Source organism: Heptranchias perlo, chromosome 6 (assembly GCF_035084215.1).
Source record: "Heptranchias perlo isolate sHepPer1 chromosome 6, sHepPer1.hap1, whole genome shotgun sequence".
Lineage (NCBI taxonomy): Eukaryota > Metazoa > Chordata > Chondrichthyes > Hexanchiformes > Hexanchidae > Heptranchias > Heptranchias perlo.
Genome location: NC_090330.1, coordinates 109,207,465 through 109,232,450, shown reverse-complemented (window position 1 = coordinate 109,232,450; position 24,986 = coordinate 109,207,465). Strand labels below are relative to the sequence as shown.

At 49.1% G+C, this 24,986-nt stretch overlaps 1 protein-coding gene across 1 annotated transcript in view; it reads left to right on the top strand.

Moving 5' to 3' along the window:
- Positions 1-24,986, top strand: part of nalcn (sodium leak channel, non-selective) — a 182,781-nt gene that overhangs the window by 57,096 nt on the left and 100,699 nt on the right. The window contains exons 10-13 of the mRNA XM_067986611.1: positions 9,280-9,411; positions 18,838-19,005; positions 20,300-20,491; positions 23,215-23,352. Of these exons, the coding sequence (XP_067842712.1) occupies positions 9,280-9,411; positions 18,838-19,005; positions 20,300-20,491; positions 23,215-23,352 (630 nt within the window). The remainder of the gene's footprint in view (positions 1-9,279; positions 9,412-18,837; positions 19,006-20,299; positions 20,492-23,214; positions 23,353-24,986) is intronic.

The window sequence follows — 24,986 nt, the reverse complement described above, 5'->3', positions numbered from 1 at the left end:
TTAAAACAGAAATAGACAGTTTCCTCGAAGTAAAGGGAATTAGGGGTTACGGGGAGCGGGCAGGAAATTGGACATGAATTTAGATTTGAGGTTAGGATCAGATCAGCCATGATCTTATTGAATGGCGGAGCAGGCTCGAGGGGCTGATTGGCCTACTCCTGCTCCTATTTCTTATGTTCTTATCTCTCGGATGAGACGTTAAACCGAGGCCCTGTCTGCCCTCTCAGGTAGATGAATGTGCTGACGATAAGCCTGATACAGGAGGGGAAAGCTCTCCCACATATTTCACAGACCCAAACCGCCCCTCGAGGATCGACAGCTTGCTGCTGATCACTATTCCAGTGCTGTTGTTTCCCCTTCAGGTGATCCATGCACTGGTGCTCATACTAGCTGACACAGTCATGTATTTCTGCTCACCAGCTTGTGCGTTCAGCCATAAGATTTTCTCATCTGCTGGGTTGACGTTACATAGCTTGACATTGTACTTGAGTATGTCCTTGTATCTCCTGCCCTACTTGCGCTTACCCTGTTCAAAGTTTACTGTACGGGAACTATTCTGACATTCTGAACTCATAGAATCATAGAATGATACAGCTCAGACGGAGACCATTCATCCCATCGTGTCTGTGCTGGCTCTTTGAAAGAGCTATCCAATTAGTCCCTCTCTCCCTGCTCTTTCCCCATAGTTCTGCAGATTTTTCCTTTTGAAGTATTTATCCAATTCCCTTTTGAAAGTTATTATTGAATCTGCTTCCACCGCCCTTTCAGGCAGCGCATTCCAGATCATAACTCGCTGCGTTAAAAAAAAAAAAATTCTCATCTCCCCTCTGCATATTTTGCCAATTATCAGAAATCTGTGTCCTCTGGTCACCGACCCTCCTGCCAGTGGAAACGGTTTCTCCTTATTTACCCTATCAAAACCCCTCATAATTTTGAACGCCTCTATTAAATCTCCCCTTTACCTTCTCTGCTCTAAGGAGAACAATCCCAGCTTCTCCAGTCTCTCCACGTGACTGAAGTTCCTCATCCCTGGCACCATTCCAGTAAATCTCCTCTGCACCCTCTCCAAGGCCTTGAAATCCTTCCTAAACATGGATCTATATATTTTACAGTGGTGTAGCCCAGGTCTAACAATTGATGCCAAATTGTTTATTTGAGAATATGTGGAATGCCCACCATGCTGTCCGATCACACTACATCGCTGTGTGCTGCGTACAGACTAAAACCACTGATTCTAATTCTGTTGCTCTAGAAATGAAACCCAGTGCCTTGTTTGCATTTTCTTTATGGCCTTGTTAACCTGCATCACTACTTTTAATGATTTGTGAATCTGTGCCCCTCGATCCCTTTGCGTCTCTACCCCATTTAGACTCTTCTTTCCCAAGGAGTATGTGGCCTGCTTATTCCTCCTACCAAAATGCACCACCTCACACTTTTTGCACCACCTCACACTTTTTGCACCACCTCACACTTTTTGCACCACCTCACACTTTTTGCACCACCTCACACTTTTTGCACCACCTCACACTTTTTGCACCACCTCACACTTTTTGCACCACCTCACACTTAAACAGCAACGTTCGTCGTTGTTTTGTGCTGATGTATAAATGAACATCACTGATCCTGTTTCAGTGCATCTCTATGGAATTATCTTTGCTGAAGTAACTAAGAGTAGTTTACCACTGCAATTCTATTGCTATTGACTCTCTGGAACTGTAACGTAGTTTACAGCCATATTTGGAGTTTCAGGCCTCACATTTTTTCATCTTTACTCATTAACAATGCAAATGAAATATAATCAATGCAAAGTACTTTTTTCCTTGTGTAAACCCTTCAGATACAGTAAGGATAAATTCAGAAGAATGAAATCTGTGTCAGTATTTTCACATTGAAACAAGTCAATACTTTTCTGCCAGACTTGTGAAACAAGAGCATAAAATTATCATAAATTAACGCAGTAGCGATGTGAGATATCTCAGCTAATTGACCTGTGAAAATAAATAGCTTGGCATCATTTTCATATATTGTGTTAGTTTAAAAGATGAATTAATTTTTATTGCAAAATATTAAGTGGCCATTAGGGAAATAGAAACCTTTGTAGTTTGGTTTCTGGGAGCTATCACTGTAAAAGCCTGGAGCGGTTGAATGATTAACATAATTGTATGGTTTCACTGAAAGACGTGTTTGAGTCAGTAGCTACATACGCTATTCTCTATAGTCAGAGCAAACGACTAGTGTTGTTCTTGATTTCGTGATCAGAAAATCTCTGCATTTTTTTAAACTGCCTCTGCTTCAGTCCAGCTAGGAATATGCAAATGTTTATGGGTACATTGCTACTGGGAACATAGAAACCGGAGGAGGCCATTCAGCCCCTTGAGCCTGTTCCGCCATTCATTTAGATCATGGCTGACCTGTATCTTAACTCCATCTACCTGCCTTGGTTCCGTAACCCTTAATATCCTTGCCTAACAAAAATCTATCAATCTCAGTTTTGAAATTTTCAATTGACCCCCAGCCTCAACAGCTTTTTGGGGGAGAGAGTTCCAGATTTCCACTTCCCTTTGTGTGAAGAAGTGCTTCCTGACATCACCCCTGAACGGCCTCGCTCTGATTTTAAGGTTATGCCCCCCTTGTTCTGGACTCTCCACCAGAGGAAATAGTTTCCCTCTATCTACCCTATCAAATCCTTTTAATCATCTTAAACACCTCAATTAGATCACCCCTTAATTTTCTATACTCGAGGGAATACAAGCCTAGTCTATGCAACCTGACCTTATAATTTAACACTTTTAGCCCTGGTATCATTCTGGTGAATCTGCACTGAGCCCCTCCAATCCTGGCCTCTTGTGCATCCCCGATTTTAATCGCTCCACCATTGGCAACCATGCTTTCAGCTGCCTAGACCCTAAGCTCTCCCTAATTCCATCCCTAAACCTCTCCTCCTTTAAGGCGCTCCTTAAAACCTACCTCTTTGACCAAGCTTATGGTCGGTCACCTGTCCTAATATCGCCTCATGTGGCTCGGTGTCAAATTTTGTCTGATTTGCGCTCCTGTGAAGCGCCTTGGGACGTTGTGCTACATTGAAGGCGCTATATAAATGCAAGTTGTTGTTAGTCCCTGGTTATTACGAAACATCCGGTTTTACTGATTTCCACTGCTAAATTCCTGGATTTTTCTTCGATGGTGAGTTAGTGAAAATCGATTTCCTCCTGCATTTGAGAAACCCGAAACCCCCCAGCCCCCGCCCCTGAAATTTCCCATTGTTTTCTTGTCAAAAATCGGGTCCAGAGCTGCATAACCGATCGCATCTGTGACATCATTGTGCATGCTGCATACTATATGTGCAGTGTTGATGGCACAAATGTGTTGGGCTAGAATTTGCTCGTCAAAATAACGGTGAGGTTAATGGCGCTCGTCATTATTGATGGGTAAAGGGTTCAGCAGCTTCAGGCGAGGGGCAGGAGTGGTTAAATGTGAAAATCCAAACGTTTCTGTCCGCGTTGCGCCGCTCCGCTGTCAGCTTTGCGGAAATGGCGTCTCGCTCCTCGGCCTCCCCGTCTTTTTTTAGGAACTTTGCTCATTAAACTCGCCACAGGAACTTAAGTCTAGTCATTACAAGCGCAAGTTCCCTTTTAACAACGTGATAAGCTTTAATTACTGCCAATCAACCTCTCTGGCGCTGAAAATTAATTATTACAAGCGTGGAATCTCGTTCCTTCAGGTTTTGAATTTTTCGGGGAGATTTTAAAAATGTCAAATTTTTAATTTTCTTTTCTTTTCCTTTTCTGTCTCTTTTTTTCTCTCTCTTAATCCAATCTTTCTTTCCCTCTCTCTATTTCTCTTTCTGTATCAGATTTGACTCTAATTCACCCTCATTCTCAGTCCTTGCACTGTTTATTTCCCAATCCTTTGATCTGATCGGTTAAGGAGATACCCAGTTGCTTGCCCTGTTCACTCGGGTCCCAGATGCCCAGCTTCCTTCGCTGCCCCTGTTATCAGCTCGTACTTCCAGCAACTTTGTGGGCAAAATTGTTGTGAGCTGAAAGGGGCAAGGGGCAAGTCTAACTAACGGCAGGCTCTGTTAGACACCCTGCCGCAGCAACATCTGGCCCAATGTTTGTGCATCTCCGGTAACTGAAGATTGGATTTTTAAAATAATAGACCTGTATCATCTTTAGGTACAGATGTGAGAACTAACTATAACTTCTTAAAAACCTGTTCATGAAAATCTGTTAATCTGGGATGATAATCGGGTGATGTGGTTTCCCAGATTACCACACATGCGCAGAAAGTGAATATATGCCTCCCCAGATTTTTTAATTGGTCGTAAAACTAACTTTAATGATCCTTAGTAATGATGTCTATTAATGATGTGAAACTTGTTCATGCCTACAATCTCAGGGGTCTCCAGCCAGGTGAAATTACTATACTTCCATTTGAGAGAGTAATAATCCCATCTTACCTATTAACCAAATCAGCAAGGGTAGGAAAAACATTAATTAAAACTGCACGGCCAAGCATTGGAAATAAAATCGAGCGGTTTCTATAACGGGCGACTGATCCACGATGCTAGTTTTGTGCCACGTGACAAATTGATTTATATACCATAATAATATAAGAGCGGGGGAGTTCTCCTCGGTGTCCGGGGCCAATCTTTATCCCTCAACCGACATCACTTTTAATAAAAAAAAAGATTATCTGGTCATTATCTCGTTGCTGTTTGCGGGATCTTGCTGTGCGTAAATTGGCTGCCGCGATTCCTACATTACAACAGTGACTACACTTCAAAAGTACTTCATTGGCTGTAAAGCGCTTTGGGACGTCCTGAGGTGGTGAAAGGTGCTATATAAATGCAATAAATTATTATATTGCATGGATCATTTTTAACCAGGTTTATGTTTTTTTTATGATTTAACAAATGTAGTGGGGGAAAGAAAATCTCTCTAATCCCCAGACCACACTTGTGCTAAAATTGTAAATTATCAGTACTTTATTAAATTGCCTACTAGCACAGCAGACAGTACGTTACACTGTAACAATGCTAAAAAAAAAATGAATGTTTCAGTTTGCTGAACTAAATCAATTAAATGAGGTAACCACACTGGGTAGATCAAAAATGATCCAGTGAAACGGCCCAGATCTCGCTGGAGTGGGGCATCTCGTGGCTTGCGCCATTATTTAGACCCATTCCCTCACCCTTCAGCTCAAATATAATTTGCGGCGTAACTTGCTGGAAGTGCGAGCTGATAACGAGGCGGGGAAGGGAGACGGGGCGTCTGGGACCTCAGTGAACGACGGGACCAACAGTCTATCTCAAACAATGAGATTTAAGGATTGAGAAAGAAACAGAGGAACGACGGAGAAGGAAATCGGGTGAATTAGAGTCACATCAGGAACAGAAAGAGAGGGAAAGAAAGATTGGATTAAGAGAGAGAGAAAAAAGACAGGAAGGAAAAGTAAGAAAAAAAATTTAAGCTTTGGAATTCTTATAATCTCCACAACAATTCACGACCTGAAGGAATGAGACTCCACAGTTTAAATTGTTCACTTTCTGGGCCAAAGAGATTGATTGGCCGTCATTAACAATTAGCCCGTTATTAAAAGAGTACCTACGCTATTAATTATTAGACTTAACTTTCTGCGGCGAGTTTAACGGGCAATTAATGTGCAAATCCAGCAAGTTCTTAAAAATAACGGGGAGGTTGAGGGCGAGATGCCGTTTGTGTGAAGCAAACGGAGGAGCGGCGTAAATCGACCAGCAAGTTCTGGAGATCTACAACTCAACGGCGTTTCTCTCAATCCCCTGAACTCGTTGGCCGATTTACACGTTGATAACGGCGTGCGTCGTTAACCCATCGTTATTTCTCCAGCAAGTCCCAGCCTATTGTGACTATTGCAGAAGTTGTGAATACGGTTTTTGCGTTTCCTTGTATGAAAATGTAAATAATGCATCGTTTGCTTTTGAGATTGTAGCTGAAGGTAAATTGTCATATAAACTAAAATTGGAGCAAAAGTATAGTTATAACAGCCAGATGATTGGAATCCACACGGGAAAACTAGGGTAAAATCACATTTTTAAACATTTGGAAGACTTATAATTACTAGTTTTCAAACTCTCCCCACCCACAAATACTGGCGCACTCATGGGAGAACCCCAGAAAAACTAACATGTTCTCAAGATTCCCCACAGTCCTAACTTCTGAAGGAAAGTGTTACTTTCCCAAAGGAAAACCCAGCACTATCATTGCAAAAAATCTTTTTTTTGGTTGATATGCAGCAACAGAAATAATGTCTTCACGAGTAACAAGAGCAGAAAAAAATTAGAAACCTGCCAAGAATCATTGGGAAATCTAATAACCATGGCGATCGCTTGAAATACCCAGGTCCCCAATTAGAAAGTTCATGATTTGTGAAATTGCTGCAGTGGGCTCCTCATGGTTTCACGGTAAATAAGGTACAGATTCGTACTTGAAATTCGACTAACTCGCCTCTGTTAGTGCAGAGAGAGTGCTGGATTTTCCTCTGCTATCTAGCCTGAAATTGGGTGGGATAGCGACGGAAAATCAGGAGCTGGGGCCTTTCGCGACGCCCCCGTGCTGACCTCCGTTGCCCTAGCCTGCCAGGTACACCTGTCAACCATCCCTTCCATCACCTGCTGCATGTAAACTCTGCTGGGGGGGTAGGGTCCACAAAGTCACTAGAATTCCCTCTTCCCGCCACTGTCTCCACTGATCGCAAAACCCAGTAGGCGAAGGGTCTCGGTAGACCCCGGGAGTTGTTATGGTGAACCCCCGAGGGTGCTAGGTGGAGGAAATGGCCAAGTTGTGGGCTCCTCTCCCTCCCTAGGCGTCAGCCGTGGCTCAGTGGGTAACACTATCGTCAGAAGATTATGGGTTCAAGTCCCACTCCAGAGACTTGAGCACATAATCCAGGCTGACGCTCCCAGTGAGGTACTGAGGGAGCGCTGCACTGTTGGATGAGACATTAAACCGAGGCCCCTTCTGTCCCTTCGGGAGGACTTAAAAGATCCCACAGCCACTATTTCGAAGAAGAGCAGGGGAGTTCTCCCCGGTGTCCTGAGCCAATATTTATCCCTCAACCAACATCACTAAAACAAATTATCTGGTCATTATCACATTGCTGTTTGTGGGATCTTGCTGTGCGCAAATTGGCTGCCAGGTTTCCCACATTACAACAGTGACTACGCTTCAAAAGTACTTCATTGGCTGTAAGGCACTTTGGGACGTCCTGAGGCTGTGAAAGACGCTATTTAAATGCAAGTTCGTTCGTTCTTTTCCATTTAAGCCCCGACCACTCACTTTTCTAAGGCTTGGACTTAGCCAAGGCCGAAAAAAAAGCAACCTCCAGCCCTCTTCTTTGGAGCTTTTATGCCTCCTTTAAATTGTGTCTGCCTCATCGGCACTGGTCTTGTTGCGGCATTCCCAGCTTCCTCCACCCCAGCAACACCAGACTCTCTCGAGGCGGTGGGGATCCCGCCAGGAGCCTGCCCTGCACACCTAATGTTCCCTCGTCACCGACTCCATCCCCCTCCCTGGCCACCGTCTGAGGCTGAACCAGATCGTTCGCAACCGGGGCGACCTATTGGACCCTGAGCTGAGCTTCCGACCCCATATCCGCTCCATCACCAAGACCGCCTACTTCCACCTCCGTAACATCACCCGTCTGCGCCCCTGCCTCAGCCCATCTGCTGCTGAAACCCTCATCCATGCCTTTGTTGCCTCCAGACTCCTCTATTCCAATGCTCTCCTGGCTGGACTCCCACCTTGCACCCTCGGTAAACATGAGCTAATCCAGAACTCTGCTGCCCGTATCCTAACTCGCTCCAAGTCCCGTTCACCCATCACCCCCTGCGCTCGCTGACCTAAGTTGATTCCCGGTCCGGCAACGCCTCGATTTTAAAATTCTCATCCTTGTGTTCAGATCCCTCCATGGCCTCGCCCCCTCCCTCTCTCTCTCTGTAACCTCCTCCAGCCCTACAACCCTCCGAGATCTCTGCGCTCCTCCAATTCTGGCCTCTTGCGCATCCCCGATTTCCATCGCTCCACCATTGGCGGCCGTGCCTTCAGCTGCCTGGGCCCTAAGCTCTGGAATTCCCTCCCTAAGCCTCTCCGCCTCTCTCTCCTCCTTGAAGACACTTCTTAAAACCTACCTCTTTGACCAAACCTTTGGCAACAAAAAATTCTGTGTCACCATGTCTCCAAGTGGCTGGGGGTGTGTTTCGTGTGATAACGCCATGGGAAGTTTTATTTCTAATTCCCATTTGAGAATTACTTTTTTTTTTTCTCAAATAACATGAGAAGTATTTTAATAATTGTGATGACATTGGCATTGGTGAGTGATGAGATGTTGCTCGCTTACATAATGGATTCAGTTTCACTGCTCCTGGTTTTGTCCCTTATTTACCTGCTCACTTTAAACAAACCTGCCAAGCTCATGTCAGCTTGATTTGAGTGCACTTTATTGTGTTGTTCACTCTTTTCTACTGGTACATAGAATCATACAGCACAAAAGGAGGCCATTCGGCCCATTGTGCCTGTGACGGCTCTTTGAAAGAGCTGTCCAATTAGTTCCACTCCTCTGCTTTTTCCCCATAGCCCTTCAAACTTCTCCTTTTCGAGTATATATTCAATTCCCTTTTGAAAGTTACTATTGAATCTGCTTCCACCGCCCTTTCAGGCAGTGCATTCCAGATCATAACAACTCACTGCGTAAAAAAAATTCTCCTCATCTCCCCCCTGGCTTTTTTGCCAATTGCCTTAAATCTGTGTCCTCTGGTTACCGACCCTCCTGCCAGTGGAAACAGTTTCTCCTTATTTACTCTCTCAAAACCCCTCGTGATTTTGAACACCTCTATTAAATCTCCCCTTAACCTTCTCTGCTCTAAGGAGAACAATCCCAGCTTCTCCAGTCTCTCCACATAACTGAAGTCCCCCATCCCTGGTACCATTCCAGTAAACCTCCTCTGCACCCTCTCCAAGGCCTTGACATCCTTCCTGAAGTGTGGTGCCCAGAATTGGCCACAATACTCCAGCTGAGGCCTAGCCAGTGATTTATGGAGGTTTAGCATAACTTCCTTGCTTTCATACTTTGTACTTCTATTAATAAAGCCAAGGATTTTTTTTTTAACATATGCTTTTGGATAAATTGCACCTCATGTCCTGGAAATAAAAGCCTATGTATATTAAGAACAGGTTTAACAATCAATTTGTTGAATTGCCTTCTGTAATGTTAAAAGCTAACCTTTACTCTATTTTTCAGAAAATGATGCAATCTTCCATTTTCCACATGTTCGTCTTGAGTATTGTTGCTGTCGACGTCATTGTTGCCGCCAGCAATTACTACAAGGGAGAGAATTCCAAGAGCCAATACGATATCTTTTATCTGGCAGAGGTGGGTGCTAAAAACTACTCGGATATTTTCCCAGAGAGGAACGGGGAATTCACTCTAGTCTAAGAGAGTTTCATAAAATGCCGTTCTTTATTCCCTTACCCATCCCGATATGCCTCTAACTGACTGACTTCGGCCGTCTCTGTCTGACAGGGTGGAGGAGACTGTCAGATTGCCATCCTGGACGTGTTTTCTGATCTGAGATGTCAGGGGTAATGAGCAGGCAGCAGAGCGGAGCTTTCAGAATTTGGACGTGATCCCTAGTTGACTTATTCCCACCAATTGAATAACAGGCAGCATTGGTTACATAACAGTTCCAAGAAGCAGACTTATTTTGAGTTGAAGTTTATATTATATAGAATTACATGGAATGTACAGAACAGCAGCAGGCCAATCAGCCCAACGAGTCTGTGTCGATGTTTATGCTCCAGACGAGCCTCCTTCCACCTCTCTTCATCTCACCCTATCTATATTTGCAAATACTTCATAAAGCTTTGCTTTTTTCAAATGCCACGTTGTCTGTCAGCATGCTTAGTAGTTACTTCAGTACTATTCTTTTCTGATTACGTTTTATTTCCTTTATACTGTTAGAAGGAATAGGGAGCCACCCCTCTTTTAGGTGAGAATGTCCGGTTGCACATACTATTAATGTCAAGAGGTGTTTCTGCCCTTCGTCCCCTACCAGGAAAATTAAAATATATACTCATCGATCTCCTGTGACGTTCCACACGGTGAGTCAAAGACCAAGTGTAATCTCCGGGGTGAAACAGGGTCAGAGTGTGGGAGATAATTGGACCAGGGATTGCAGGCGTAATTAAGTCCCTGTTTTAAAGTTATGCGTTCTGGGGATCGAGTTTCCGCTTGTTTACCCCAGTAATAGCCGCAAAATCCGGGAGGAAATCGACCGAGCCAGCGTAAAAGATTGGGGGAGTTTTAACCGTGAGTGAGTTACGCCCAAAACCACTCACGCTGGTGTTTTCCGCGATCTTTTACGCTGGTTCAAGATTCAAGTCGCTCGGATCAGGCCCCGCCCACAATTATGGCCACGCCCCCCCCCAGGTCGACATTGCGAGTTTATGCCGATTTGCGCTGGCTCGGGAAGGCTCTTCAAATTGCCTCATTTTCTCAGGCGCACGGGCACCAGTCGGCACGTTTTAAAACTTTTATCATATCAAAAAATATTTAATTTACTAAGAAACTGACTAGTGTGCACCAATGAAACTATTAAATGGTTCTGTACAGTTTTTTTTTTAAGTCATTTTCAGTGATTTTAAATCAGGTCACTCACAGACTGGAGGACTGGGCACCCTTATTAAAAATGCTTATTTATTTTGTGATAAACCCATTTTCAGCTGTATTAATTAAACTGCACCAGGGGTTAGCACTCTTAAATACATCAAGAAATACTTTTTAACGGAAAAAAAAAGAAACGATTATGTTCCATTACGTTGCCCGATTGCGCTGGTTCATGCAAGATTTTACGTTTGTGATTATGCAAATTAATTTCAGCGGAAGCTTGAAGCGTAACCTAAGCAACTTCGAGTGGATTTTGGTCCGATTTGCGCTCAAAGCGGAAACTCTACCCCGTCGTTATTTTTATATTTCCAATATAAATTCCCACGTCCACGTTTATAATGGCAGCTGCCTATGTAAACTTGTCGCTGTAATTACACCCTCCTGTCAGGTGGTGGTGCTCTTCCACCAATGTTATGGTAGATGAGCGGGAGAGGCCCCCCACAGACATTCACCCCCTGGGTGGCACCCCATTGTTTTCAATCTGTCACATAACGTTACAGGTCGTGCACAATCCACTCACCATTTTTTAATATATTGATCTCATTTGGCGTCACACGTGGGAAGTCAAGACCATTGTGACTTTTTAAAGTCAAGCAGGATTAGAGCATAGGGGTTTATGGAACCCAAGTGGGGGGGCGAAAGAGGGAGGCAGGAAAGGAGAGGGGTGGAAGGATGGAAAGGACGGGGGAGGAGAAGAGGTAATGGGGGAGAGGGGAGAAGAAGGGATGGAGAGGACAGTGGAAGAGGAGTGAATGGGAACGGGAGGGAGAAAGCAAGAGGTTACTGAGGAAGGGGTGTCCAGATCAACAGGAGCAAGGAGATTGAGGCATGCCTCGATCGTCTATCAGGGGAAGAAAATTAAAGCCAGTGGGAGCAGAGGAGCTTTGAATCGAAGATGCAGTCAAGAAGTTACGGCGAAAGGGGAGATGAAGTCGGGTAGGGGCCGCCAGCGAACGGGTTAGAATGGGAGAAGCAGCCAGCAGACTGGGAAAGGAGTCGAAATCTTGTTCATCGGCGGTAGGGTGAGGGTTGAGGGCTGAAACCTCGGTGGGGGAGTGGGTGGGCTGAGGGTTTTGTTAGGTGGGTGGGGAGGCGATGAGGTTTTCAGCTGGGCGATGGGGCCAAAAGTTCGCTCGGTGGTGGTGGATGGTTCAGAGTCTGAAACTTGCAAAGTCGAGTTAGATGCCGATAAATTGCTGATTGGGGAGGGGGGAGTTTTCACCTAAGACGCTGATGGTTGTGATTTGTGTGTGTTTAGTTGTGGATTTGTACGATAACTTTAGGTCTGACCCTATTAGTCACATAATGTTACATTCACTGCATCACCTACTGGTGTAATACGTTTAGAACCTTGAGACCTTTCACCGCTTTTAACATACTAGGCAATTTCCCTTGGTGCAGAAGGCGGGGAGCCAAGACCAAGTACAGTGTTCAGGTCAAGCAAGTTAGCGACAGAGTATCTAGACCCACGTGGGGAGTGGGTGTCTAGGAACAGGAGGAGGCCACTCAGCCCCTTGAGCCTGTTCCGCAGGCTGAGGCTCAGGCCGGCTGACACGCTCGCACGCTGACACACACAAATAGACACACACAAACAGACACACATGAATGCACGCGCACACATGCAAACACGCAGACACACACATAGTCGCATGCAGACATGCGCTCGCAGACATACGCCCGGACGCGCACAGACACGTCCAGTTTGGGCACAAGTCAAATTTCTCCTCTGTGTCTTTAGGGCAAGAGGTTGAGAAACTGACAGAAGTGGTTTAAAAAACATTGGAAGGAGAGGAGTATTTTTTAAAAATCGATTTTTTTTACCTCGTGGTTGATTTCAGTTTGTGGAAGGTACAGTCTAATATTTTTTTTAAATATTCGCAAACGTTGGAAAAACAAAAGACCGTCTCCAAAAAAAGAGCACCAACTTTCTGACGTTTGTAGAGACCAATTGTCAAAATATTCTCTCATCTTTCACTAAAACAAGCCCCACATTCGCCTCAAATGACAAATCTCTCTTTGGATGTCAAGCTGAGTTTTAACCAGACTGGCTTGGGAAAGATATCTTTCTGTAACAGCTCACATGAAGTGCAAATATTTCAGTAACCTTCATCTGGCATTAGGCCACAGAATGTTATTGTTTTGACAGGAAGAGATGAAATCACTATACCTGCTGAGAATAGAAAATGTGCTTGATACCGATCATTAAAAAAAAAACGGATGGCACATTGCAACTTCCCACATTAACATTCAGTGAGCCTTATGGTCATTTTAAATGCTGATTAGTGCAAGAAGTTAGAGGTTCTTACAAAGTGGTCTGTGCAATTAATGTAGAAATACTTGAGACCTCAGGTGTATCACGAATGCTTTATTTCGTAAGTTGCTGATATGAGAATAGCTGAAAATTTTTTTTTTCAAAGCATCAAAAATGCTAAAATGAGTTTTTTTGCAACATTCCCCCCCTGTTGTTTGAGATGGACTCATGCAAACACAAATAAGTTTAAGCATTTGGCCTTAGAATCTGCTGGGTCTGCAGGTTTGGTTGAACATTGGGGGGGTGAGTGATTTACTGTCAGATTCCCTCAGAGGTAGGAGCGTTGTTGTTCTGATTTAAACCTATCAGCGCGAGCCAGAAGAATTCGAAAGCAGTATGAAAGTGGAAAAATAATGCAAGAGTACGAAACAAAAGTTGGTTTCCACTGGGCTGGATGAAAAAAAAAAGGATTTTGTAAAATGGAAGTTTAAATGCCAAATGAAGCAGATATATTACATAGAATTACACAGATTTACAGCACAGAAACAGGCCATTCGGCCCAACTGGTCGATGCCGGTGTTTATGCTCCACACGAGCCTCCTCCCTCCTGACCTCATCTCACCCTATCAGCATATCCTTCTATTCCTTTCTCCCTCATGTGTTTATCCAGCTTCCCCTTAAACATATCTATGCTATTCGCCTCAACTACTCCTTGTGGGAGCGAGTTCCACATTCTCACCACTCTCTGGGTAAAGAAATTTCTCCTGAATTCCCTATTGGATTTATTAGTGATTATCTTATATTTATGACCCCTAATTTTGGACTCCCCGACAAGGGGAAACATCTTCTCTACATCTACCCTATTAAACCCCTTCATAATTTTAAAGGCCTCGATCAGGTCACCCCTCAGCCTTCTCTTTTCTAGAGAAAAGAGCCCCAGCCTGTTCAGCCATTCCTGATAGTTATAACCTCTCAGTTCTGGTATCATCCTTGTAAATCTTTTTTGCACCTACTCTATTGCCTCTATATCCTTTTTATAACATGGAGACCAGAACTGTTCACAATACTCCAAGTGCGGTCTAACCGAGGCTCGACACAAGTTTAACATAACTTCTCTGCTTTTCCGTTTGTTCCCAACCAATGAAGGATAACGATATCTTAAAGCGATACCACCTTTTATATAACCTCTTAAAGTGGTATCCCTATCACGGATACAGAGCTCTCAACATCCTATGGCTTACATATCGCCCGCCCCTCGCTCAGTCACGCGGCGCGCCCGCCCCTCGCTCAGTCACGCGGCGCGCCCGCCCCTCGCTCAGTCACGCGGCGCGCCCGCCCCTCGCTCAGTCACGCGGCGCGCCCGCCCCTCGCTCAGTCACGCGGCGCGCCCGCCCCTCGCTCAGTCACGCGGCGCGCCCGCCCCTCGCTCAGTCACGCGGCGCGCCCGCCCCTCGCTCTGTCACGCGGCGCGCCCGCCCCTCGCTCTGTCACGCGGCGCGCCCGCCCCTCGCTCCTGTCACGCGGCGCGCCCGCCCCTCGCTCCTGTCACGCGGCGCGCCCGCCCCTCGCTCCTGTCACGCGGCGCGCCCGCCCCTCGCTCCTGTCACGCGGCGCGCCCGCCCCTCGCTCCTGTCACGCGGCGCGCCCGCCCCTCGCTCCTGTCACGCGGCGCGCCCGCCCCTCGCTCCTGTCACGCGGCGCGCCCGCCCCTCGCTCCTGTCACGCGGCGCGCCCGCCCCTCGCTCCTGTCACGCGGCGCGCCCGCCCCTCGCTCCTGTCACGCGGCGCGCCCGCCCCTCGCTCCTGTCACGCGGCGCGCCCGCCCCTCGCTCCTGTCACGCGGCGCGCCCGCCCCTCGCTCCTGTCACGCGGCGCGCCCGCCCCTCGCTCCTGTCACGCGGCGCGCCCGCCCCTCGCTCCTGTCACGCGGCGCGCCCGCCCCTCGCTCCTGTCACGCGGCGCGCCCGCCCCTCGCTCCTGTCACGCGGCGCGCCCGCCCCTCGCTCCTGTCACGCGGCGCGCCCGCCCCTCGCTCCTGTCACGCGGCGCGCCCGCCCCTCGCTCCTGTCACGCGGCGCGCCCGCCCCTCGCTCCTGTCACGCGGCGCGCCCGCCCCTCGCTCCTGTCACGCGGCGCGCCCGCCCCTCGCTCCTGTCACGCGGCGCGCCCGCCCCTGTCACGCGGCGCGCCCGCCCCTGTCACGCGGCGCGCCCGCCCCTGTCACGCGGCGCGCCCGCCCCTGTCACGCGGCGCGCCCGCCCCTGTCACGCGGCGCGCCCGCCCCTGTCACGCGGCGCGCCCGCCCCTGTCACGCGGCGCGCTCGCCCCTGTCACGCGGCGCGCCCGCCCCTGTCACGCGGCGCGCCCGCCCCTGTCACGCGGCGCGCCCGCCCCTGTCACGCGGCGCGCCCGCCCCTGTCACGCGGCGCGCCCGCCCCTGTCACGCGGCGCGCCCGCCCCTGTCACGCGGCGCGCCCGCTCCTGTCACGCGGCGCGCCCGCTCCTGTCACGCGGCGCGCCCGCTCCTGTCACGCGGCGCGCCCGCTCCTGTCACGCGGCGCGCCCGCTCCTGTCACGCGGCGCGCCCGCTCCTGTCACGCGGCGCGCCCGCTCCAGTCACGCGGCGCGCCCGCCCCTCGCTCCTGTCACGCGGCGCGCCCGCCCCTCGCTCCTGTCACGCGGCGCGCCCGCCCCTCGCTCCTGTCACGCGGCGCGCCCGCCCCTCGCTCCTGTCACGCGGCGCGCCCGCCCCTCGCTCCTGTCACGCGGCGCGCCCGCCCCTCGCTCCTGTCACGCGGCGCGCCCGCCCCTCGCTCCTGTCACGCGGCGCGCCCGCCCCTCGCTCCTGTCACGCGGCGCGCCCGCCCCTCGCTCCTGTCACGCGGCGCGCCCGCCCCTCGCTCCTGTCACGCGGCGCGCCCGCCCCTCGCTCCTGTCACGCGGCGCGCCCGCCCCTCGCTCCTGTCACGCGGCGCCCCTCGCTCCTGTCACGCGGCGCCCCCGCTCCTGTCACGCGGCGCCCCCGCTCCTGTCACGCGGCGCGCCCGCTCCTGTCACGCGGCGCGCCCGCTCCTGTCACGCGGCGCGCCCGCTCCTGTCACGCGGCGCGCCCGCTCCTGTCACGCGGCGCGCCCGCTCCTGTCACGCGGCGCGCCCGCTCCTGTCACGCGGCGCGCCCGCTCCTGTCACGCGGCGCGCCCGCTCCTGTCACGCGGCGCGCCCGCCCCTCGCTCCTGTCACGCGGCGCGCCCGCCCCTCGCTCCTGTCACGCGGCGCGCCCGCCCCTCGCTCCTGTCACGCGGCGCGCCCGCCCCTCGCTCCTGTCACGCGGCGCGCCCGCCCCTCGCTCCTGTCACGCGGCGCGCCCGCCCCTCGCTCCTGTCACGCGGCGCGCCCGCCCCTCGCTCCTGTCACGCGGCGCGCCCGCCCCTCGCTCCTGTCACGCGGCGCGCCCGCCCCTCGCTCCTGTCACGCGGCGCGCCCGCCCCTCGCTCCTGTCACGCGGCGCGCCCGCCCCTCGCTCCTGTCACGCGGCGCGCCCGCCCCTCGCTCCTGTCACGCGGCGCGCCCGCCCCTCGCTCCTGTCACGCGGCGCGCCCGCCCCTCGCTCCTGTCACGCGGCGCGCCCGCCCCTCGCTCCTGTCACGCGGCGCGCCCGCCCCTCGCTCCTGTCACGCGGCGCCCCTCGCTCCTGTCACGCGGCGCCCCCGCTCCTGTCACGCGGCGCCCCCGCTCCTGTCACGCGGCGCGCCCGCTCCTGTCACGCGGCGCGCCCGCTCCTGTCACGCGGCGCGCCCGCTCCTGTCACGCGGCGCGCCCGCTCCTGTCACGCGGCGCGCCCGCTCCTGTCACGCGGCGCGCCCGCTCCTGTCACGCGGCGCGCCCGCTCCTGTCACGCGGCGCGCCCGCTCCTGTCACGCGGCGCGCCCGCTCCTGTCACGCGGCGCGCCCGCTCCTGTCACGCGGCGCGCCCGCTCCTGTCACGCGGCGCGCCCGCTCCTGTCACGCGGCGCGCCCGCTCCTGTCACGCGGCGCGCCCGCTCCTGTCACGCGGCGCGCCCGCTCCTGTCACGCGGCGCGCCCGCCCCTCGCTCCTGTCACGCGGCGCGCCCGCCCCTGGCTCCTGTCACGCGGCGCGCCCGCCCCTGGCTCCGTCACATATATTTTATCAGGATACTGACTTAAGTAGTGTTACACTCTTAAGCAGTTTAACCAGCAGTCCTTAAAGGGACCTCCGGTCGCCACTCAAAAAAAAAGGCTGAAGAAATTTAATTTTTAATTTTTTGGGGAGGGGTCCGTTGGAAGCAGGAATACTCCTCCTGGGCCCACAAAAAGATCCTGACCCGCTGCCTGTGCGTTTAATGGCCCCCTGTCAGATTGCTCCGACTTCTTGTGTTCTTTAGATTTGTGGTTGGGATCAGATCAGCCATGATCTTATTGAATGGCGGAGCAGGCTAGAGGGGCCGATTGGCCTACTCCTGCTCCAATTTCTTATGTTCTTATGTTCCTCTCTTTTTTTTCCCCATCCCCACCCCAGAGCCAGACCAGACCTGCTGACTGGCTCGACGTGATAGCTGGCCAGTTACAGCCCTCCCAGACCGATGAAGCTGTAAGTGGGGTGTCCGCAGTTGACCAGCGGCAGTTAAATGAAGCCAGAAACTGAATTCGGCCTGGGTCTCAGCCCAAACACAGACCAGCATGTGGAGACGTTAATCCATCAACTTACGTAGAGCACAGAAACAGGCCACTCGGCCCAACTGGTCTATCCCAGTTTATGCTCCACACGAGCCTCCTCCCTATCAGCATATCCTTCTATTCCTTTCTCCCTCATGTGTTTCTCAAGCTTCCCCTTAAATGCATCTATTCTATTCGCCTCAACCACTCCTTGTGGGAGCGAGTCCCACATTCTCACCACTCTCTGGGTAAAGAAGTTTCTCCTGAATTCCCTATTGGATTTACTAGTGACTGTCTTATATTTATGGCCCCTGGTTTTGGACTCCCCCCACACAAGTGGAAACATCTTCTCTACATCTGCCCTACCAAACCTGCTTTGGGCACGAGTTGAGTTTCTCAGCCCCAGAGGTGTGCAACTGCCTCTTTGTGAATGTACCTCACACGTGTCCTTACCGTCCCCCCTTTCTAACCTTATAACTGTCCTCAAAACGCACAATTAGAATGGAGGAAAAATGAACACGCTTGTACTGTTAACTTGTCATTTTCCAGTATATAATGTGTTCTCGTTGAATAACCGTTGCATAGAATCATAGAATCATAGAAGTTACAACATGGAAACAGGCCCTTCGGCCCAACATGTCCATGTCGCCCAGTTTATACCACTAAGCTAGTCCCAATTGCCTGCACTTGGCCCATATCCCTCATGTTTGAAACCCGTGTGGCCTTTCGAGTTCGAAATGGATGTAATTGTTTGTGAATGGATACTGCGATTTGGCCGTTGTCGCAGGTTACGGGTTAATTATTCATTTAAGTTTACACTGTACTGCAAAATTAAGCATTAAATTTCATCTGAGGCTTTTTAATTAGAAACGCTTCCTACAAGGCAAATATTAAATTTATTTTTGAAAATCCATTAATTACAATTAAAAATTTGGAAACACATATCTGGCAAGAGAGCCGGAGGGGAAGAAGGGGAGATTTTTTTTTTTTACGCAGCGAGTTGTGATGATCTGGAATGCGCTGCCTGAAAGGGCGGTGGAAGCAGATTCAATAATAACTTTCAAAAGGGAATTGGATAAATACTTGAAGGGGAAAAATTTACAGGGCCACGGGGAAAGATCAGGGGGAAGTGGGACTAGTTGGATAGCTCCTTCAAAGATGATCTATGATCTGTTTATTGAATCGCTATTTATTAAATCGTCTTTTAGGTTGCTTTCTCCGTCTTATTTGATCTAGAAGCACTTGTGAAAATCTGGTGTTTGGGATTCACTGGATACATCAGCTCGTCGCTCCACAAGTTTGAGCTACTTCTCGTGGTGGGGACTACGCTGCACATTTATCCAGTCCTCTACCATTCTCAGTTTACGTATTTTCAGGTAACGTAACAGATTATTGTGAACTTTAATTAAATGGATGTCTCAGTGGAGTGCCACAAGATTGCAAGCAGAAAGCCCGTGGAGTAAATATTTATCTCGTGCACTGTCATTTCTTGTCACGTGTAATAATTTTAACTGGGGAGGACGTATTGGCGGCTGAAATTCCTGGGCAACCGGGAGCATGGGCCCGCAGAGCACCACAGTTTTCTGATGCCTCGACAATGGTCCTGCTGAATGAATTGTGGCAGAGGAGGGTGGCCCTGATTTCCATCCAAGGTGCAGCATCCTGACAGGTGAGCAGCGCAGAGCACATGGGAGGAGACGGTGCAGCCTGAAACCACCCAGGGACCACAGCCATAAGGACGGAAAAAAAATCTCAAAACCTCACAACGTGAAATAAGGCAAGAACGCCCCACCATAAGGATGTCAAGGCCTTGGAGGGGGTGCAGAGAAGATTGACCAGAATGGTACTCAAGGATGAGGACTTCATTTAGGTGGAGAGACTGGAGAAGCTGGGATTGTTCTCCTTGGAGAAGAGAAGGTTAAAGAGAGATTTAATAGAGGGTGCTCAAAATTATGCGGGGGTTTTGATCGAGTATATAAGGAGAAACTTCCCACTGGCAGGAGGGTCGGTAACCAGAGGACACAGATTTAAAATAAGTGGTAAAAGAACCAGAGGGGAGATGAGGAGAGTTGTTTTTCTGCAGCGTGTTATGCACTGGGATATGGGGAGTGGGACTAATTGGATAGGTCTTTCAAAGAGCCAGCACAGGCACGATGGGCCGAATGGCCTCCTTCTGTGCAGTATAGGAGGAACATAGGAGCATAGGAACAAGAGTAGGCCATTCAGCCCCTCGAGCCCGTTCCGCCATTTATAAGATCATGGCTGATCTGTGATCTAACTCCAAATGCCTGCCTTTGGCCCATATCCCCTAATACCTTTGGTTGCCAAAAAGCTATCTATCTCAGATTTAAAATTAGCAATTGAGCTAGTCTCAATTGCCGTTAATCATTCTATGATTCTAAGAAATGTGGGCACTTTTGTAATAGGATTTTCCTTAGGACAAGGTTGAAATAGGAGTTTTGAATACATTTTGAAATGGAATATTATGACCCAATTACTATTTTTAATACATAATAAATACTTTATTAACAGTATTATAAATTAGTATGACCATATCAATAACTGTGGAACATTCGACTCTTTTCTATTATACATGAGAACTATTTTTTTGGTCTGACTTTCCATCAGTGAGTTGAAAGCAATTATTTATTTGTTTTTTCTTTCTGTCAGGTGCTAAGGGTTGTCCGTCTGATTAAAATCTCTCCGGCTTTGGAGGACTTTGTGTACAAAATATTTGGACCAGGGAAGAAGCTTGGGAGTTTGGTGGTCTTCACAGCCAGCCTTTTGATTGTAATGTCATCCATCAGCCTACAGATGTTCTGTTTTGTGGAAGAGCTCGACAGATTTACAACATTTCCACGGGTCAGTACCTACATAGTTTCCTCCCATTCAACAGCAGCTTGCATTTATATAGCGCCTTTCATGACCACAGGAAGTCCCAAAGCGCTTTACAGCAAATGAAGTGCTTTTGAAATGTAGTCACCGTTGCAATGTAGGAAACGCGGCAGCCAATTTGCGCACAGCAAGGTCCCACAAACAGCAACGTGATAATGACCAGATCATCTGGTTTTTTTTAGTGATGTTGGTTGAGGGATGAATATTGGCCAGGACACCGGGGAGAACTCCGCTGCTCTTCTTCAAAATAGTGCCATGGGATCTTTTACATCCACCTGAGAGGGCAGACAGGGCCTCAATTTAATATCTCATCCAGAGGACTCACTCAGTACTGTACTGGGAGTATCGACCTGGATTACGTGCTGAAAACTCTGGAGTGGGGACTTGAACCTACAACCTCCTGACTCCCAGGTGAGAGTGCTACCCATTAGGCCACAGCTGGCAGTTGAGTTCCAGTGGTGGAATATATGTCCATAGACTCTGGTATCATTGGCAGGGTAAATCCATCCCTGCTGATTTACAGTCATTTTCTTAACAGCGAATTGTGGGAAGAGACTTGTGCTTCAATCTCGAAAGTCGGATCTTCAAGTTAAGCCTGAATTCAATGTTCATTCAACTCGACCCAGTTGCTAGATTTATTAGTCCTAAACAAACTACTGCTTACACGTAACACAAGCAAATAGCTCTTGAGGACAATGTCTCTCTAATCCAAAAGCCTTTGCGTCGGTGTCAACCGTGGCTCAGTTGGTATCACTCCTGCCTCTGAGTCAGAAGGTTGTGAGTTTAAGTCCCACTCCAGAGAGTTGAGCACAAAATCTAGGCTGACACTCCCAGTGCAGTACTGAGGGAGCGCTGCACCGTTGGAGGTACCGTCTTTCAGATGAGACGTTAAGCCGAGGCCCCGTCCGCCCTCTCAGTTGGAAGTAATAGATCCCATGGCACTATTTCGAAGAAGAGCAGGGGAGTTCTCCCCGGTGTCCTGGGCCAATTTTTATCCCTCACCCAACATCACAAAAACAGATTATCCAGCGATTATCACATTGTTGTTTGTGGGACCTTGCTGCCTCGTTTCCTACATTACAAAAAAAAATACTTCATTGGCTGTAAAATACCTTGGGACGTCCTGAGGTTGTGAAAAGTGCTATATGAAGGCAAGTCTTTCTTTTATAATTACAAGCGTAACCTTCAGGTGAGGTGCGGTTACAGTCAGAGGATGGAAGATAATTAGAACAGGATACACGGACATAGTTCAGTCCCCGTTTTGAAGCCATGTCTTCTGGCCTTATTTTTATATTCCATTGTATTTTCCTATGTCCACATTCACAATGGAAACTTCCTATGTAAACTTGTCACGTTGGCAGCGCATGATCCCATCAGTCACGATAGAGCAGCGTCTCCATTGGTGGGAGGGTGCAATTCAGGGCCAAGATGTCTTGGGGAACTGAGGACATAAGATGACTGTCCAGCCTTTGTAGCAGGAGGTGAGAAAGGCAGTGAGTGTGATTTCTAAAAATCCACAAACTGCCACACAGTAAAAGAAGAGGTTTCATGTTTCACCAAGAGAACAACAGCAACAGCTTGCATTTATAAAGCACCTTTAACACAGTAAAATGTCCCAAGGAACTTCCCAGGAGCGATTATCAAACAAAATTTGACACCGAGCCACATGAGGAGATATTAGGACAGGTGACCAAAGTTTGGTCAAAGAGGTAGGTTTTAAGGAGCGTCTTAAAGGAGGAGAGAGAGGCGGAGAGGTTTAGGGAGGGAATTCCAGAGCGTAGGGCCCAGGCAGCTGAAGACACGGCCGCCAGTAAATGAAAGCACTGTTCCCCATGCACATCCCGGAATGAGACACATCCATACCTCTTATGCCCTCTTGGTCCCATTACCTGGGTGACAGGAATCATAGAATCATACAGCACAGAAGGAGGCCATTCGGCCCATCATGCCAATGCCGGCTCTCTGAAAGAGCTGTCAAATTAGTCCCACTCCCCCTGCTCTTTCCCCACAGCCCTGCAAATTTTTCCCTTTTCAAGTATTTATCCAATTCCCGTTTGAAAGTTATTATTGAATCTGCTTCCACCGCCCTTTCAGGCAGCGCATTCCAGATCATCACAACTCGCTGAGTTTTAAAAAAAAAAATCTCATCTTCCCCCTCCCACTGGCTTTTTTTGCCAATTGTCTTGGGAAACTGATCTATTCACAGGGAACCTCTGGAAACAAAGAGCCCCCCGCCTGCTCAATCTTTCCTGATAGTTATAACCTCTCAGTTCTGGCATCGTCCTTGTGAATCTTTTATGCGCCATCTCCAGTGCCTCTATATCCTTTTTTACAATAGGCAGACCAGAACTGTGCACAGTGTGGTCTCACTGCAGAGATGAAGTTAGCCACTTCCACGTCAATGAAACAGGAAGCTTTCAAGTGATGGGCTAAGAAGAGGTGGCATTTTAAGAGCGATTATAAGAAATTGCCATGTTTGTCCTAATTGTAAAAAGCTAAATTACTCGATCACGTCCTCGGCTTAAATCTGACAGAAGGTCACCGGGTGGTCTGGGTAATTATAGCAATTCTTTTCTATTTTTTTTTCTGTACAAGTCTACATGGGAAAATGAGATAGATCGATGGATGAGGTTTTAACATGCTTGAATAATAAGAATGATTTTTTTTTTTTGTACTTGCTTTTTTTCCAGGCTTTTATGTCCATGTTCCAGATTATTACACAGGAAGGGTGGGTCGATGTCATGGATCAAACTTTGATTGCAGTTGGGCACGTGTGGGCACCAGTAGTTGCTATTTACTTCATCCTGTACCATCTGTTTGCGACTTTGGTAGGTTTTTCACATGACGAATGTTATTTTTTTTGTGCATAATGTTGGGCTTCATTTGTTCTCATGAAAGTCTTGCTTTTATACAGCACCTTTCTCAACCTCAGGACTTCCCAAAGCGTTTCACAGCCAATTAAGCACCTATTTGAAGCGTAGTCACTGCTGTAATGTAGGAAAACGCGGCAGCCAATTAGCGCACAGCAAGATCCCACAAACGGCAACGAGATAATGACCAGATCATCTGCTTTAGTGATGTTGGTTGAGGGATAAATATTGGCCCAGGACACTGGGGAGAACTCCCCCTGCTCCTCTTCAAAAATAGTGCCTCGGGAACTTTTATATCCACCTGAGGGGCCTCGGTTTGACGTCTCACCCGAAAGACGGCACACTCCGACAGTGCAGCACTCCCTCAGTACTGCGCTGGGAGTGTCGGCCTAGATTTTGTGCTCAAGTCTCTGGAGTGGGGCTTGAGCCCACGACCTTCTGACTCAGAGGAGAGAGAGCTGCCCACTGAGCCACGGCTGACCAAGGAAAGAAGGCACACAATTCATGGGGCTGGTTCCAGAACTGCCTGAGCTACCAGCCATTGGCGGAAATAGCTGAAAGTGGGATGCACCAGTCCCAGGTGCTCCTTGGTTCCATAAGTATTTGCATACAATAGGGACCAGGAGAACCGTAAGATTTTCAATGACATAAAAACATAAGAAATAGGAGCAGGAGTAGGCCATCCGGCCCCTCGAGCCTGCTCCGCCATTCAATAAGATCATGGCTGATCTTCAACCTCAACTCCACTTTCCCGCCCGATCCCCATATCCCTTGATTCCCCGAGAGTCCAAAAATCTATCCATCTCAGCCTTGAATATACTCAACGACTCAGCATCCAAGGCCCTCTAGAGTAGAGAATTCCAAATATTCACAGCCCTCTGAGTGAAGAAATTCCTCCTCATCTCAGTCCTAAATGTCCGACCCCTTATCCTGAGACTGCGTCCCCTAGTTCTAGACTCTCCAGCCAGGAGAAGCAGCCTCTCAGCATCCACCCTGTCAAGCCCTCTCAGGGTCTTTTATGATTCAATGAGATCACCTCTCGTTCTTCTAAACTCCAGAGAGTATAGGTCCACTCTACATGGGAACAACACCACCTGCACGTTCCCCTCCAAGTCACACACCATCCCGACTTGGAAATATATCGGCCGTTCCTTCATCGTCGCTGGGTCAAAATCCTGGAACTCCCTTCCTAACAGCGCTGTGGGAGAACCGTCACCACACGGACTGCAGCGGTTCAAGAAGGCGGCTCACCACCACCTTCTCGAGGGCAATTAGGGATGGGCAATAAATGCCGGCCTCGCCAGCGACGCCCACATCCCGTGAACGAATAAAAAAAAAACTCAATCTCTCCTCATGGGACAACCCTCTCATTACCAGGAATCAGACTAGTGAACCTTTGTTGCACCACCTCTGAGGCAAGTATATCTTTCCTTTAGATAAGGAGACCAAAACTCTACACAGTACTCCAGGTGAGGCGAGCTCCACCACTTACAGTTTGGTTGCGGTATTGGTGAGAGCTGTTTCCTGATCGCTGTTTTTGATTTGACACTCTGAAGTTTGTGCATTATAGCTGGCACATCTCTGTTCCCTGT